The sequence below is a fragment of the Aquila chrysaetos genome, chromosome 19, assembly GCF_900496995.4.
Source record: "Aquila chrysaetos chrysaetos chromosome 19, bAquChr1.4, whole genome shotgun sequence".
Taxonomy (NCBI): Eukaryota; Metazoa; Chordata; class Aves; order Accipitriformes; family Accipitridae; genus Aquila; species Aquila chrysaetos.
In genome coordinates, this window is record NC_044022.1 from 25137574 (window position 1) to 25150741 (window position 13168).

At 42.8% G+C, this 13168-nt stretch overlaps 1 protein-coding gene across 5 annotated transcripts in view; it reads right to left on the reverse strand.

Annotated features, from left to right (window-relative positions):
* Window positions 1–5738: 5738 nt before the first annotated feature.
* The window catches only part of UVRAG (UV radiation resistance associated), a 97652-nt gene continuing 90222 nt past the window's right edge, over window positions 5739–13168 (reverse strand). For all 5 annotated transcript variants that reach the window (XM_030042685.2, XM_030042684.2, XM_030042686.1 and 2 more), the window contains one exon: window positions 5739–9411. In XM_030042685.2, the coding sequence (XP_029898545.1) occupies window positions 8709–9411 (703 nt within the window). In that variant the 3' untranslated portion in view covers window positions 5739–8708. The remainder of the gene's footprint in view (window positions 9412–13168) is intronic.

The window sequence follows — 13168 nt, forward strand, 5'->3', positions numbered from 1 at the left end:
TACTCGCTCGAGGCAGCAACACTTTGTTAATGCTGGAAGCCTTGCTGCACAGAGCAAGCCCACGCTAACCAGCCCACGTACTCCAGTGCCCGATATCTGGCTAACGTCAGGGCAGGGAGGATTAAAGCTTCCCTCTTCGGCCGTCTGCAGTTCCCAGCAAAGCTGACAGCATCTTGGACTTCTCACCCAGGACAAATCCTACCCCAATTTAGCAAGTCTCCTTCGTGGACGAAGAGGTAGCCAAACAACCGCTTCGTGTTGTCGCACTACGCGCTGTTGACAAAGTTATCGCTATAAAAACAAGCCGGAGCCAAGTCAAACGGGGCCCTCCACCTACTCCAGCATGAGAGCATTTCCTGCTAGCACGGGGGAAAAGGTTATTAAAGATACATATGGAGGCAAAGGCAAAGATAGCTGCCGCAGGTTGTGGAGCTGCACTTGCTGTATATCAGTGTTCAGGGTCTGAGAAAGGTGATCTGTAAAAGGACTCCTCCATCTGGTAGATGAAGAGTATGAAATCCAAAGGCTAGATGTTAAAACTACTCTAGGCAGATGATAAAAAGGTGCAACAGGAACACGGTTGAACGCGCTTAAGCTCAACCGGGAATTAAATGAGAAGATGCTGTGGTTGCAAGTACAAGTTTTTAGCTGCCCAAGTTAATGCTCTGAACAGTCCTTGTCTCTTCCTCACCATCTGCTATGCTAGGAAGGATTTCCACACTTTTCTGAAATACTGTGGCTTATATTGCAAATAATACACTGAAAGATCTAGGTGAAACTCTGCAGCCCATACAGTATAACTGGTTAGGCAAGACCAGCCTAAAAACTCAGCCCAGCCCATTGGCACATGCTCTTCTAGCAAATGCAGATGGGAAATGGGACCGCGTGTAGTGTTATATAGATATTAAACACCCCTTTCACAGAAGATCTATGAAGCAGAACATCTCAGTGCCTCTTGCCCTTTCTCCACATGCAGCTGGATCTCCTCCAGTGGTTGCCCTACACGTGTACAACCAGGTCTTCACAACTGTGATACTAATTTTTCAATCGAGCACCAAGCCTATGGTTACAGCTGACAGGAACATGCTTAAACCTTGCTGATGGCTTGTGGTTTGGCAAACATACGAGGAGAGAAATATCTAGGTAGATCTGTTATCAAGAGTTGCTAGTAGAGCCTGGCAACTGCAGAGCTTGCAATTAATTGCATTGCAAACACCTATTCTGCAACGGTGCTAATGACAGGAAAAAAGGGAGAGATGACAGACATCAATGGGTGGAGAAGCCCTACAGAATCCATAGGGCACTCTCTCCTTCGAGGGCCATCTGAAGATATGTGAAATAAATTAATCTCTTTTGGAAGCAAATGAATTCGTATTTTTTTTGTTACAAATTTTACTGAGAAACAGAAAATGGGGAATGCTTTTAGAGATCCCCAGCTATCCTTCAGCCTGCCAATACTGTTTTAAAGAAGGGGTTCCTGGACTGCAGGAAACCACCAACCTGTTGCTTTTGTCCTTCTCTTGCACAGGAACTGAAGGTGTCCTGCCCGAACACACAACACAACCCGCCAACAGGGGAGGAACAGCCCATCACCAAAGAAGGGCCGTGTTCCTGCTCTTCAGACCAAGTATCTTGGAGCTGGAATCACAGTCCTGTGTTTCTCATCACCAGGAGAGGTGCTGCATTTGTGCACTGCCCCAGCTGCCCTTACAGCCAATGTGGCATTACCTTTATTTGCTTACAGTAAGTTGCTTTTTAATTCCAGCACAGCAGCTGAAATTCCTCCTTTTAATCCATCTCACCACACACGCTGTTCCAACGCGATGCCCACCCCAAGGCAATCACAGCCAGGTCATAAGGAGGGACCTGTAGCTCCTCTGTAGCTGCTCAGCTCTGCATTCACTGCTGGAGCATTACCTGTAGTGAACATCTGAAAAAAACAGCGTTGTAACCAGCGTTTAGTTTTTGAGGTGAAGGAACAGCACACTGATGCTGCTGTTGGCAATAAGAGCACAGAGCACCTCTGCCTGCTGCAAAGGACTGAGGAACCCCAACGTGCTTCTGGAGCTGAGTAAAACTAGCAATTGTAGTGCTAAAAGCTCAGACTCCTCCAGACCCATAGCTGTAGTTGCCCAGGGATCTTTTAAAACCAGGCATATGGGATTTCGGCTCTCTAAGGGACAGGTGTTAAGCTGTGGCCAGGAGCACCGTGGTCCATTAACAGGAATCCTCAACGTCTTTCAGACCAGGCATCAAGACACAGGAGAACTTTGTAGGGACCAAGTTAGACAGAGGTGAACTTGGTTTATTGCCACTCCTTCCAGCATCGGTTTAAACAACTGTGAAAGAAAGGAGGAACTCAGTGAGGTTACCACAAAGCTGAGATGTTATCAGAACATCTGCACTGTGTCTGTCAGGTGCCCAATCTCCCCTCGAGGAATCGTTCCCTTTCAGTCCCCACATAGGGCACGTACAACCAAAGCCATAGAAAACAGACACACATAAGAGTCCTCTGTCTTTCTGCCAGCGCACTCATGTCTCCAATTAAACCATCGAGGATGTATCGGGTTGCAGTGAAATTTCACCATCATTGCAAATTTGCAGGGAGAAGAAGATTAATATGAGAAAATGATTTCCAAACCCAGCAGCCATGTTCTGAGCAGTGCTAGCCAGGTCAGATGAAACCGCAGAAGACAACCCCAAACTCTGCCAAGACTCTTTCTAATTTCAGACCAACAACCGAAACCAGTCTCCTGAAAACAAGACCAGAGTAACAAGAGCTGAAAGGAAGGGACAGATTTCTGCTGCAGGAATGGCAGAGGAGGCATGCATGTCCTCCATCAGGAGATATCCTGCAAGGAAAAGATTTTTTTTCCTGAAAAGTGCCTCACTTGTAGCATGTGTAAGTCTTAGCTGAAAATACAAGCACTCAGCACTGGCAGCAATGAACCGGCCAGCTGGAAGAATATTGCCTTCCCGAGTGGAGAAGCCCAAGGAGACTTAAAAGCAGAACAGTCGCTGAGAGGTAGAGCTAGGATGAAAATTTGGGTAGGCACAGGTAATCTAATCATTGTACCATGCTGCCCTGATCTTGCACCTTTTGTAAGAAGGAAGATGAAGAGATAAATTTCTCCTCAATGGCTGGATTTCTTCTGCCTGTCCTGTCCATGGGGTGCAGTCCCCACATCCAGGCCAACATGCTTGGCAGAAGTGTGACGGCTGGGCTGGCCGGTTTTCCACCTGTACCAACTGCACATCCAAGCTTAACAGCTTTTCATGCATGTGCAGCTTAATTGACTGAACTACCTTATTACACTATTTAAAAAATACAGGCATTTTATATGAAATTTTTAGGCAGCTGGGACTGTTCTATGTTTGTAGATCTGTTTATATCAGCATTAGTATGCTACGGCACTTCAGGAGTTGCCCATTAGGAGTTGTCCATGATTTCAGTTTAACACTTGAGACATGACCACGCAACCTGATCTGCAAATACTTTTTTAACAGAGATGTGAAAAACACACCATGTAAGACAGCTGACAAGATTGACTTTGAGCAGTTTAGGCTCAGCTCACGTTTCAAGCACCATCACTAAAAGGCATTAGCTGCTTTCAGTGATATTCGTTGAAGAGCGTTCTCTCTCTCACAAAACCGGGACGAAGGTCTTGCTGGCACTGCCTGCGACCAAGGTAACAGCACAAACCCCTTCTGACAGGTACCCTGCAGGAGCTGAGGGTTGGTTGCTGCAATTACATGATGCCTCTGGCACTGGCACACAGACCGTGTACCACTGCTGGCAGGTGGACACGTGACGGAAAGCCAGAGCGCTGCTGCCAAAAAGCCAAAAAAAAAATCAATAATTAGAGCAAGTGTTAGATTTATTCCCCATCTCACCTCCATCTGGCCAAGCAAACTACATTTAGTTTTGCCTAAATAAACAGCCTGAACTTGTTTCAGTTACCGTGGGTAATCAATACAGGCGCTCAGCATCAGGCTGAGGGCTGCTGCCCCCCTCTCCTGCGAGAGCTGGCTGGCTGTCCAGGCTTGGAGGCACAGCAGAAAACACAGGTTACATTCTCCTCCGCTAACGTTCTTGGGAGAATGCTTCCCCTGTGCAAGAGCAGAAAGCATCTGCTTGCTGTAGCTGGGGAAAGCAGCTCCAGTTCACATGGGTTACCCGAGCCAATTCAAGGCTTAACAGACCTGTGTCAATGAAACCTTTGTAATGCCTGACTACCAGAAAGCATTTTTTCTTTTTTAATATTTTTTTTTAAATTTTTTGATGGCCAGCGCTTTAGTTTCTTTTAACAAGTCAATGCGACACAGAAAGGGACTTTCTGTCCCCGCTAAAACCAAGACAATCCAGATCAGAATGGATACGGCTGTTCCAGAAGTCAGAAACTCAGAAATTCAACTGTGTTTTTATCAAAACAACCTATTAAAAGTAACTTAATAAAGCTAGATTGAAGAGTCCAACAGTTTAAAAGCCAAGCTAGTCAATGCAATACATACAGGACAAATTTCAGCAGCAGCAGAGCTGACGTCTGACAATCAGTTACGTAGTGGAAAAAAAGTTTTCATACTACTTAATGAAAAATCATAAAGCAATGTTGCATTCTTCCATATACAAAATAAGCTGATATCAACATAACCAGCAATTAAAAAAAGTCTTAGTTACTTTTTTTTTCCTGGAAAATATTTTTTCACCTGGGGTTAAGATGACCTTGCCTGCAGACAGGAGGTGCTCATGGCTGCCCAAAGATACCAGCTACACTGGATCATTTCAGAGGACAAGAGCACCTGCAAACACTTCCATCTGAAAAAACGTCAAAATCTGGAAACCAAGGAGAAATACCCTCTCTGGCCATTTGAAAGGTGACAAGAATGACGTTCAGAAGAGCCCAAGGTTTATCTAGAACAAGTCCATTCTCAAGCAGCACCTCCAGTTACATTTCAGTAAAAACCTTTTCCATTCATAGTTTATGATTTACTTTAATGCAACTACATTTCAATAAAACTGTTCAATGTTGCAAAACAGCTTAAAGTAATATTTTTCTCCTGTTATCTTCCCACTTCAGCTCCAGGACTATACAGTTGGTGTCTTGGCATTTTACTCTCTGCTGACAGACAGATTGGGTGGGAGAAATGAAAAAAAAAAAAAACAAAAACCAAAAAACCACAAAACCAACAACAAAAAACCTGTTGCTCTGATGATGCCTGGAAAGTTCCTGTAGCTCTTCACATTACACTGCTTCCCACCAGCGACTCCGTATAGTGGACAGTCTCCTCCCAAGACTTGTGCAGTAGACTCCTGTTCAAGGGGAACATAAGCTTTTTAGGCAGACATATGTTGCTTATTAGCTCGGATCACAGAAGGTGCTGGATGAGTAGCAATGCCTCCCTGATGAGGGAACACGGCATTTCCACTATCCATAAAAGTTTTGCAAATCCAGCTGTCTCCCAGCCCCACCATACGCTGTTTTTCCAGCTGCGTGCCATCTTTTTGGAAAGAGCATGAAAAACAACTGCAGTACCAGCTTGTGTGAAATAGGATTTGGAACCAACAAGGCAGTCAGGTCTTCTAGCAAACCCTCTTGCCCAAAAATTCACATTTTGACCAATATGGGCCTGATGAACAATAAGCCAAAGAGTTTGTGGGGCTGGGGAGGACACTGTGGTTCAAATCAGGCTTGTAAAGAAAACAAACACAAAGGAGCCATTAAGAGAAGACACACAAGTTGAGAGATACTAATCAGTTTTATTTTATAAATACAGATGAGCTTTCCCGCAATTACCAACATAGTTTTAATGTGTCATTTACTATGGGATATTCTGGGTTTGCTTATTTTAAATACCTGGTCAAGCAAGGATAAGCCAATGCTGTGTGCTTGCTATAAAAATATAGTGGGATATGATCTTCCAAAACTAATATTCTCAAAAATCTTAGGAATTCCTAGTGAGGGGAAAAGATTGCAATGAAATGTTTTCTCCACTTGAAGACATTTGCAGACATTTAACAGTGTCACAGCTGTGCAGGAACTGAAAGGCTCTTGACAGTTTAAAGCACACTGTGATATATCATCTCACCTTCAAACCTACTATTTGTTTCTCTCCCACTATGCTATTTTCAAAGTAATTTACAGGGGGGAAAAAATAAACACAAAAAAGCAAGCTATGAGGTGACTGCAGTCTGTACAATCCCCCATCCTCACACCAACGAGAAGTTTGTCAGTGCTTTAATTAGCCCTGCGATGCTGTCGCCCTTCACACCACCTTCTACATAGAAAGCGATGAAAGTGGAAGAGAAACATGGGGACAATTTAAGGCCTACTAAAGATACAACCATAGAAAGCCCGTGAAAGAAGCTTTGTGTGACAGATGCAGAAATCAACCATCGTGTTTGACACATTAACAATTACAGGACTCAAACAGGAACAGCAACACAACATCAGGGAGGAAAACTAGACTTCATTTGGTTGGGTGCAACCTGAGAAAGTGCGCAACTAATGAAAAAAAAAATATCCAAAGTCCTGCTGATGCTCTACGAACCTAATTTCAGATGTCGCTTAATTGCACTGAGACGCTCCGTGTTTGCCTACGAAACATAGCGACTTCACAACTACTCTTTGGGTTGCTTTTGAAAAGTCACCACCACACGCAAGCTAATGCCTTTCCGTTATAGAAGAAAAGGAGTGTGCCTACAAACAGAAGGTCTGTGCTGCTTTGAGCGTGCCAGATCCCATCCCACAGGGTACACAACTGACTCAACATTCCCTGATTTCACCTATAATTACAATGCTATCAGAAGACGGTAAGATATAGTCACAGGACAGAGTACCTTATGCCCACTTCATTAACAAGGGCTTCAGGATCCCAAAGACAGTGAGAATTTCCTGTCTCTTCTCAAAGATGATGGCAGTGCTTTAAGCTGCTGCAGCATCTGGCTTTAGGGAAGCTTTTCATGAGGTTGGAACAGACGAGCTTATTCAGGGAAGAAGATACTCATGAACGTGTCCAACTTCATGCCCAAGTTTGCACCTGGCATCACGTTCAATGTCTTACGGAATCGAGGTCTCTGCTTCTGAGTGCTTTCAGCTAGCACATCGTACTGGGACAGACCAAAGATAATGAATCGCTGTAGAAAGGCTCGATCCAACAACTCAATTGCAGACACAACCATTAAAAGCTAACAGAAGAAATGTGAATATAATTTTAATACAATCATTAAGGTGTTACCTGGAAAAATGCATATTCTAGAAGAGTGCTATTATGTATATTGGTTCTCACATACACGTCTTGTTCTGACAACAAATAGCTGAGATTATACATATCCACATTTTAAAAAGTTAACTTAGGCTAGCCTTACGGTGAAGTTAGGAAAAAGACTAGGCCATTGGTTCAAAAGAAAGCATAGACCAGGGAGGAAAAAAAGCCAGGCATGATGAAGTGTTTTTTATTCTGCTATATATTTTTATATTTGAGAGCTCACAACCGAGCCCAAATTCTTGGGTATACAATAATAGAAAGCAAGAGCAATGAAATCCAAACTGAAACAAATACCAGGAATCACAAAGCAGGCTGCAAATTGCTTTCCCATTAGTGCAGCTGAACACATGTGCCAGTGGTAACCTACCTAACAGCAAACCACACCTCCAGTGAACCGCTGGAAGTTTCTTCCTTTAAAGTACAGATGGTTAAAAAGATATTAATTTAGATGAATAATGTTAAGTGCCTCCTTTCTACAGTGGGTGGAGCGATTCCACAAATTCACCTAATTCCAAAGTGCTGACTGCATTTTTCAGTCTGGGTTTTTACGAAGACGTCTGTGAAGTGCCTCACAGCACGCTGTCCCTGTTCGACACCTCGGAGGGTGGCAGCTGAACCCCACCTAGGAAGCGCATTCGTTAGGTCTCTACTGATGAGGTCTGTGCCCAACTGAAGTGGGGAATGGTCAGGCTGAGATTTTCATACAAAACCTTAGAGGAGATTTACTCCTCAAGGCTTCTACTGGTAGGAACAGCGAAGATGGAGGAAAGGAGGGGGAGGAAAAGTCATTTCTGATTAATCAGGTGCAAGGAAACTGCAGATATCACACGGGTGCTCATTCTCTGGCAAGTTTACACCACCAACTGAAGACCCATCAGTGCAAACTAGAACTTCAAAGGCTACAGAGCACAGCCAAGAGAAAGCTGTCCAATTATAACAAATTCATGGTATTCCTGTAACACTGACTACGTTGCTCAAAAAAATCACAGGAGTACATATGGGAGAAAGTAAAGAGGTCTTACCATAAATGGTAATTTATGGTCTTTTTAAATTAACTTTTTTTTTCTTCTTAAAAGATTAAAATAAATTTAACTCTAAATAATAATTAAGAAATTAACAAACATTCATAGAAGGGCCTGATCAGCACTAGAAGTTGTTTCCAGGAAAGCCTTTATAAATGGATTCCAATGCCTAAAAAAAAATTTCCAACAGATTACAAATACCAGACATAAGAGGACTGGAAGCAGAATCAAAATTTACCTGGGCTGTGAATATACCATGATCCTGTGTTATCGTGCTCAAGTTCATTTGTCTAACACCATAGGAATAGCTTTAGCTTTTTTTTTTTTTTTTTATAATTATATAAAGAATAAGTGCAATTTTATCTCTATTCCAGATCACTGACTTCACCTCAATGTCTGCTATCAAATCCCTGTCCAAGCTCACTTGTCCGAACTTTTACGCGGTCTGCGGAAGCTGGACATGTTTTCATTCAGTGCATAGATCCTTCGAGAGAACTCCTCAAACTCCCCTAGGACTTGTTCATCACACTCCACTGCCACAGCATGCTCCACCGGGATGGAGTTAAAGTCTTCTAGCTGATCCCCCGTGCTGAACCCTGTCGCTTCCATCCCCATGATCTCCTCTGCTTGCTCCACGGTGCAGCAAAGGACAGGGCCGAGCGAGGGTCGAAACTCACAGGGCTGCTCGTTACTTGCAGTGCCAGAGCACTCACCAGGCAGAAACGCCCCATTTATTGCACTAGTATGTCCTAGGAAAGACTCCTGCCGCTCTTGGGTATTGTTTAGGCTCCCGTTCTCTCCATTTAAACTGCTGCACATGTCCTCGCCTTTCTTGGTATTTCCTTTTGAGGAGTCCATAGAGGTATCCAAGGAAGAAGATATCGATCCAGGTTTTTTATCTAACTCTTCTACATGGGCTGTGATGGCAACAGGCTGTGTTAAAGCAGAGTTGTAACTAGGAGGAGGAGTTTTGTACTGTAGTCTTTCATTTCCCGTGCTGGCTCGTTTTCGGAGTCCTTTATCTGGAGAAGGAAGCCCACTGGAAAAGCCAATATCCAATCTGCCGAAGCTAGAGCTCTGTCTCTTTGGAACAGGAATTGCACTGGATGTATGGTGTCGATCACTATAAAAGAAGGAAAGGATAAATCACAGCTGTCAGGCATGCTCACGAGCAATACAGATGTTTAACCAAAGGCTGAAGCAATTATTTTATCACAACTCTGGGCTCCGTTTGGCCAACTACTTGTATCCTAAAGTGCTAAAACCCCAAATGTGTTTAATGCTGTATGAACTACAGAAGACACCCCAGAGGACAGCTTTACTGAAAACCAGTAAGATCGTGTAGGAACATTCACAAAGCTCTATGGTTTGAAGAGTCAATCACCCAAGAAACCACCACGTTATGTTAATTCGTACTGTTAACACCATTTTATAGGACCAAGCTGTACTTTATGAATTATTACTGTTGACCGTATATTTATGTATTTATGGCCTGTACTGGGCCATCATAAACTCTTCAAAAGTGAGTAATAATCACCGAATCCTCTAAGAGCGACTTCTTCCAACAGTGGACTTTCCTGACAGCTGCACAAAGGAGAAAAAAACACACTAACTGCTATTTGCGGAGGATTGGTTTTGCCAGATCTTCTGCTCTTCTGTGCCAATCCTTCCAAAACTTTTTGGACAAGCGTCAGCCTCGGTTTCTTGAGGAACATGAACTAATCAAGCTTAATTTACAACTTTGATTTTACTATTTAATACAGTTCCACAGACCACTTACACTGTCTCAGGTCTATAATTTGGAACATCCGCTTTACGTCATCTGGGGTGTGTTATATGAATTTTCCTTCATCGGCTTAATCCTTATCCAAATATAATCACCATCCTATATGCAAATAGTATGTTGTAGATTAACTTAAGCAACCGGTTCATTTTCCTTCCAAATTTAAAAAAACAATAATAATAAAATACAGCTATTACTGATCTGCTGAATATGTAACTCCAAGGTTCAACTGCTGTCAGTACGAGTCTCCTTCACTAACTCCATTTAAAAGAAACTCCTCCTACTCAAGGCCTGATACATTTTGGGATCTGTCTTGCAGGGGAAAACCTTGGAATAGCAGTTACGAGTAGTCCCTATCGTGGATCCTTTTCCATGTTATTTTTCTTTTTTTGCTCCCCTTTGTAAATAGGATAAGTTAGATTGCAGAAAGTCCCTCTGAAAAATAACTACCTCTCTTTAATTTCCCCTCCCATCTTACCTCCTCCCAGGCTGCCCCTTAATACATGTGTAGGGTTTCCTTCTCTTCCATAAAAACCACAGATTACCTTAAGAACAGTTGCTTTTCAGAATTTACAGTTGCGGACAGTGAAGTAGAGAGATAAGTGCCACACATGCAGCTAGCAGCAAAAACATCAACTTTCTTCTTAGATTTCAACTCCTGTTTCAAACCTTTTTAATGCAAACTCCGCATAGCATTTGCAGCTTTGTTTGCAAAGGTTTGGAGCATTCTTAACAGAGGTGACTAAACAGAAAGCAGTACATGACACAGATGCTAATAAGTGCTGTAATACATGGTCTTGGAGACTAGCCTGCAAGTCCCTTACTGACCAGAGACTTTAAAATACTTCAACTAACCCCTACACAATCAACCGTTTATTTTTAAAAGGATGTAATATGACAAACACAAGAATCTGAGGCAGGACACTTGTGAACTTTACTTAGGAAATGTGCGCTGCAGACATATTGGGGATGGTCTGTTTTCTTCTCCCCTTGCCCCAGCTTAGTGCTTTCTGCCTTGATTCAGAAAATAAATGAATACTCAGTATTACTTATTTGATTAGATTCTCTTTATCTTAAATCTCAGCTAAGAAACTTTTTCACTCTAGGTCCCTCTAGGTTTGCTGAATCTTCCTTAAGAGGGAACACAGAAAATAGAGTGCAATGTTTGCAGCTTTAACAGCAAAATGCAGCAAAACAATGTATTTTGCTCTATATCGAGTTATTAGAAACTTTACAATTAAATTGTATGTTTTAGGAATTTACCCAAATTTCAAGATGTGCTTATATTCACAAAGCCAGATACCATTCAAGACACTTCTCTGGGTCCAGGGGCACATCATCCTATGTTTACATGAACTAATTCTTCATGGACAAGTGATAACTGACTACTACAGATCACTGTTCAAATTATAAGACACTTTGCAATTAAGTAGATGGTGCTTTTTAGTGCAAGACATCTAAGGTTTTGCTACTGTTTCCATTCCAGATATAGAGATGCTGCAGAGCTGAATTATCTCCCTTCCACTCAGACAGGATAGTATGTAACATGGTGATCTGCATGTCTTACCAAAGAGATGTGGCAAGATGCATGTCCCACCTTGAGGCACAGAAACAAGGAAAAGCAGCGGCTGTGTGTTGTGGAACTGGGCAGGAAAGGCCTCCCTCCTACCCTCTTCCTTACAAAACCGAGCCCAAAGCACAGGCTGGGGCCAATCTTGCTGCTAAGAGGAACCTAAGCCTGCCATGAGTCTTGAGGAATACAAAGGGGAGCCTCCAGACAGGAGAACTACGAGCTTTGTGCTACAAGGGCTTGGATATGTGCACTGTGGTGATCCATCGCTTTGTGGCTCTAAATGCAGGAGGATCAAAAGAGAGATAGGCAAAAAGGAGAGATGGGTCCCGAGCTCAGTCTAGGATTTTAGGTTGGGGGAAAACAAACAAACAAACAAACAAAAAACCCCAACCTTGTTGCTGAAGTTTATTTTGTTTTGTTTGTACTGTATTGTCAGTTCAAGATCCTAAGGGCAACACACTTGCTTTTTGCAGCTCTAGAATGAGCTGTATAAAATGTGTTCCTAAGCCTGGACCTATTTGACAAATCAGTTGTCTAATACCATTTAAAATAGTGAGCATGTATGCAATTCAAAAAGGTGGGGTTTACAAGAACACCATTCTCATAGAAGCTCCTTTTCAAACTCGAAGGCCACTCACCGCCAGCCCTTTCCAAAGAAACAGGCTGTTCCCAGAACTGATTCTGGTGTTACATCCCCTAAAACAGTAATGATAAAAATCATTCTGCTTGGTTTCTATCAAAGTGTCAGGGATGAGTCAAATGGGAATGTATTCCTGCTGAAGTGGAACCCAGGAGGGCTGCAGATTCCAGAGAAAGAACCCCACAATTTTGAAATAAAAAAAGCAAGAGTAGGAATAATAGAAGATGTACAGGCAGAAAAGGATAACTTCCCCCCCGGCATGTACAACAGATGGCAGATGCATAGATATATCATGTTAGTTGTTCTGCAGACAGCGTGGGTCCAGATTCAGCAAGGGACTTCAGCAGCAACAGCTGGAACAGTCTATGTGCTAGCTGCAGAAGTTACGGCACAAGACACTTGTACCCTTTACAAAGTAAAGGAAGAGTTTGACATCAAAGCATCAGATCTGCAACACCCCATATAGCAGTGAGGACTTCCTATCTCCTGATCTAGGCACAATGACAAGAAGGATTTATAGGAAATTCTGCCATTCCTCTGGATTTTATTCAACCATCCACAGGTTGAAATAGGCATTTAAGAAATTAAAATCTAATCTAGCAAGAATTTCAAGCTGTACTTGTGGCTTTAAGTACAGGTACAGATCAGCGTTTCTCAAAATAGTCACAAGGCTATCTACTCTTTGCACAATATTTTAGTGATAAAAGCTCTTGCCTGAAACATAAGCAGTCAGAAGAGGGTCCAGACAAGTTACAAACACACCAGCCTACAGGCAGGTTTGGAGTGGTCCCTCCTGTTGAACACATCACCTTGCAGCACAAGATGCAAGATCTCACAAGAGTAAGAGCCATCTCAGATGAGGAGGACATGTAGGGAAAGAAGGG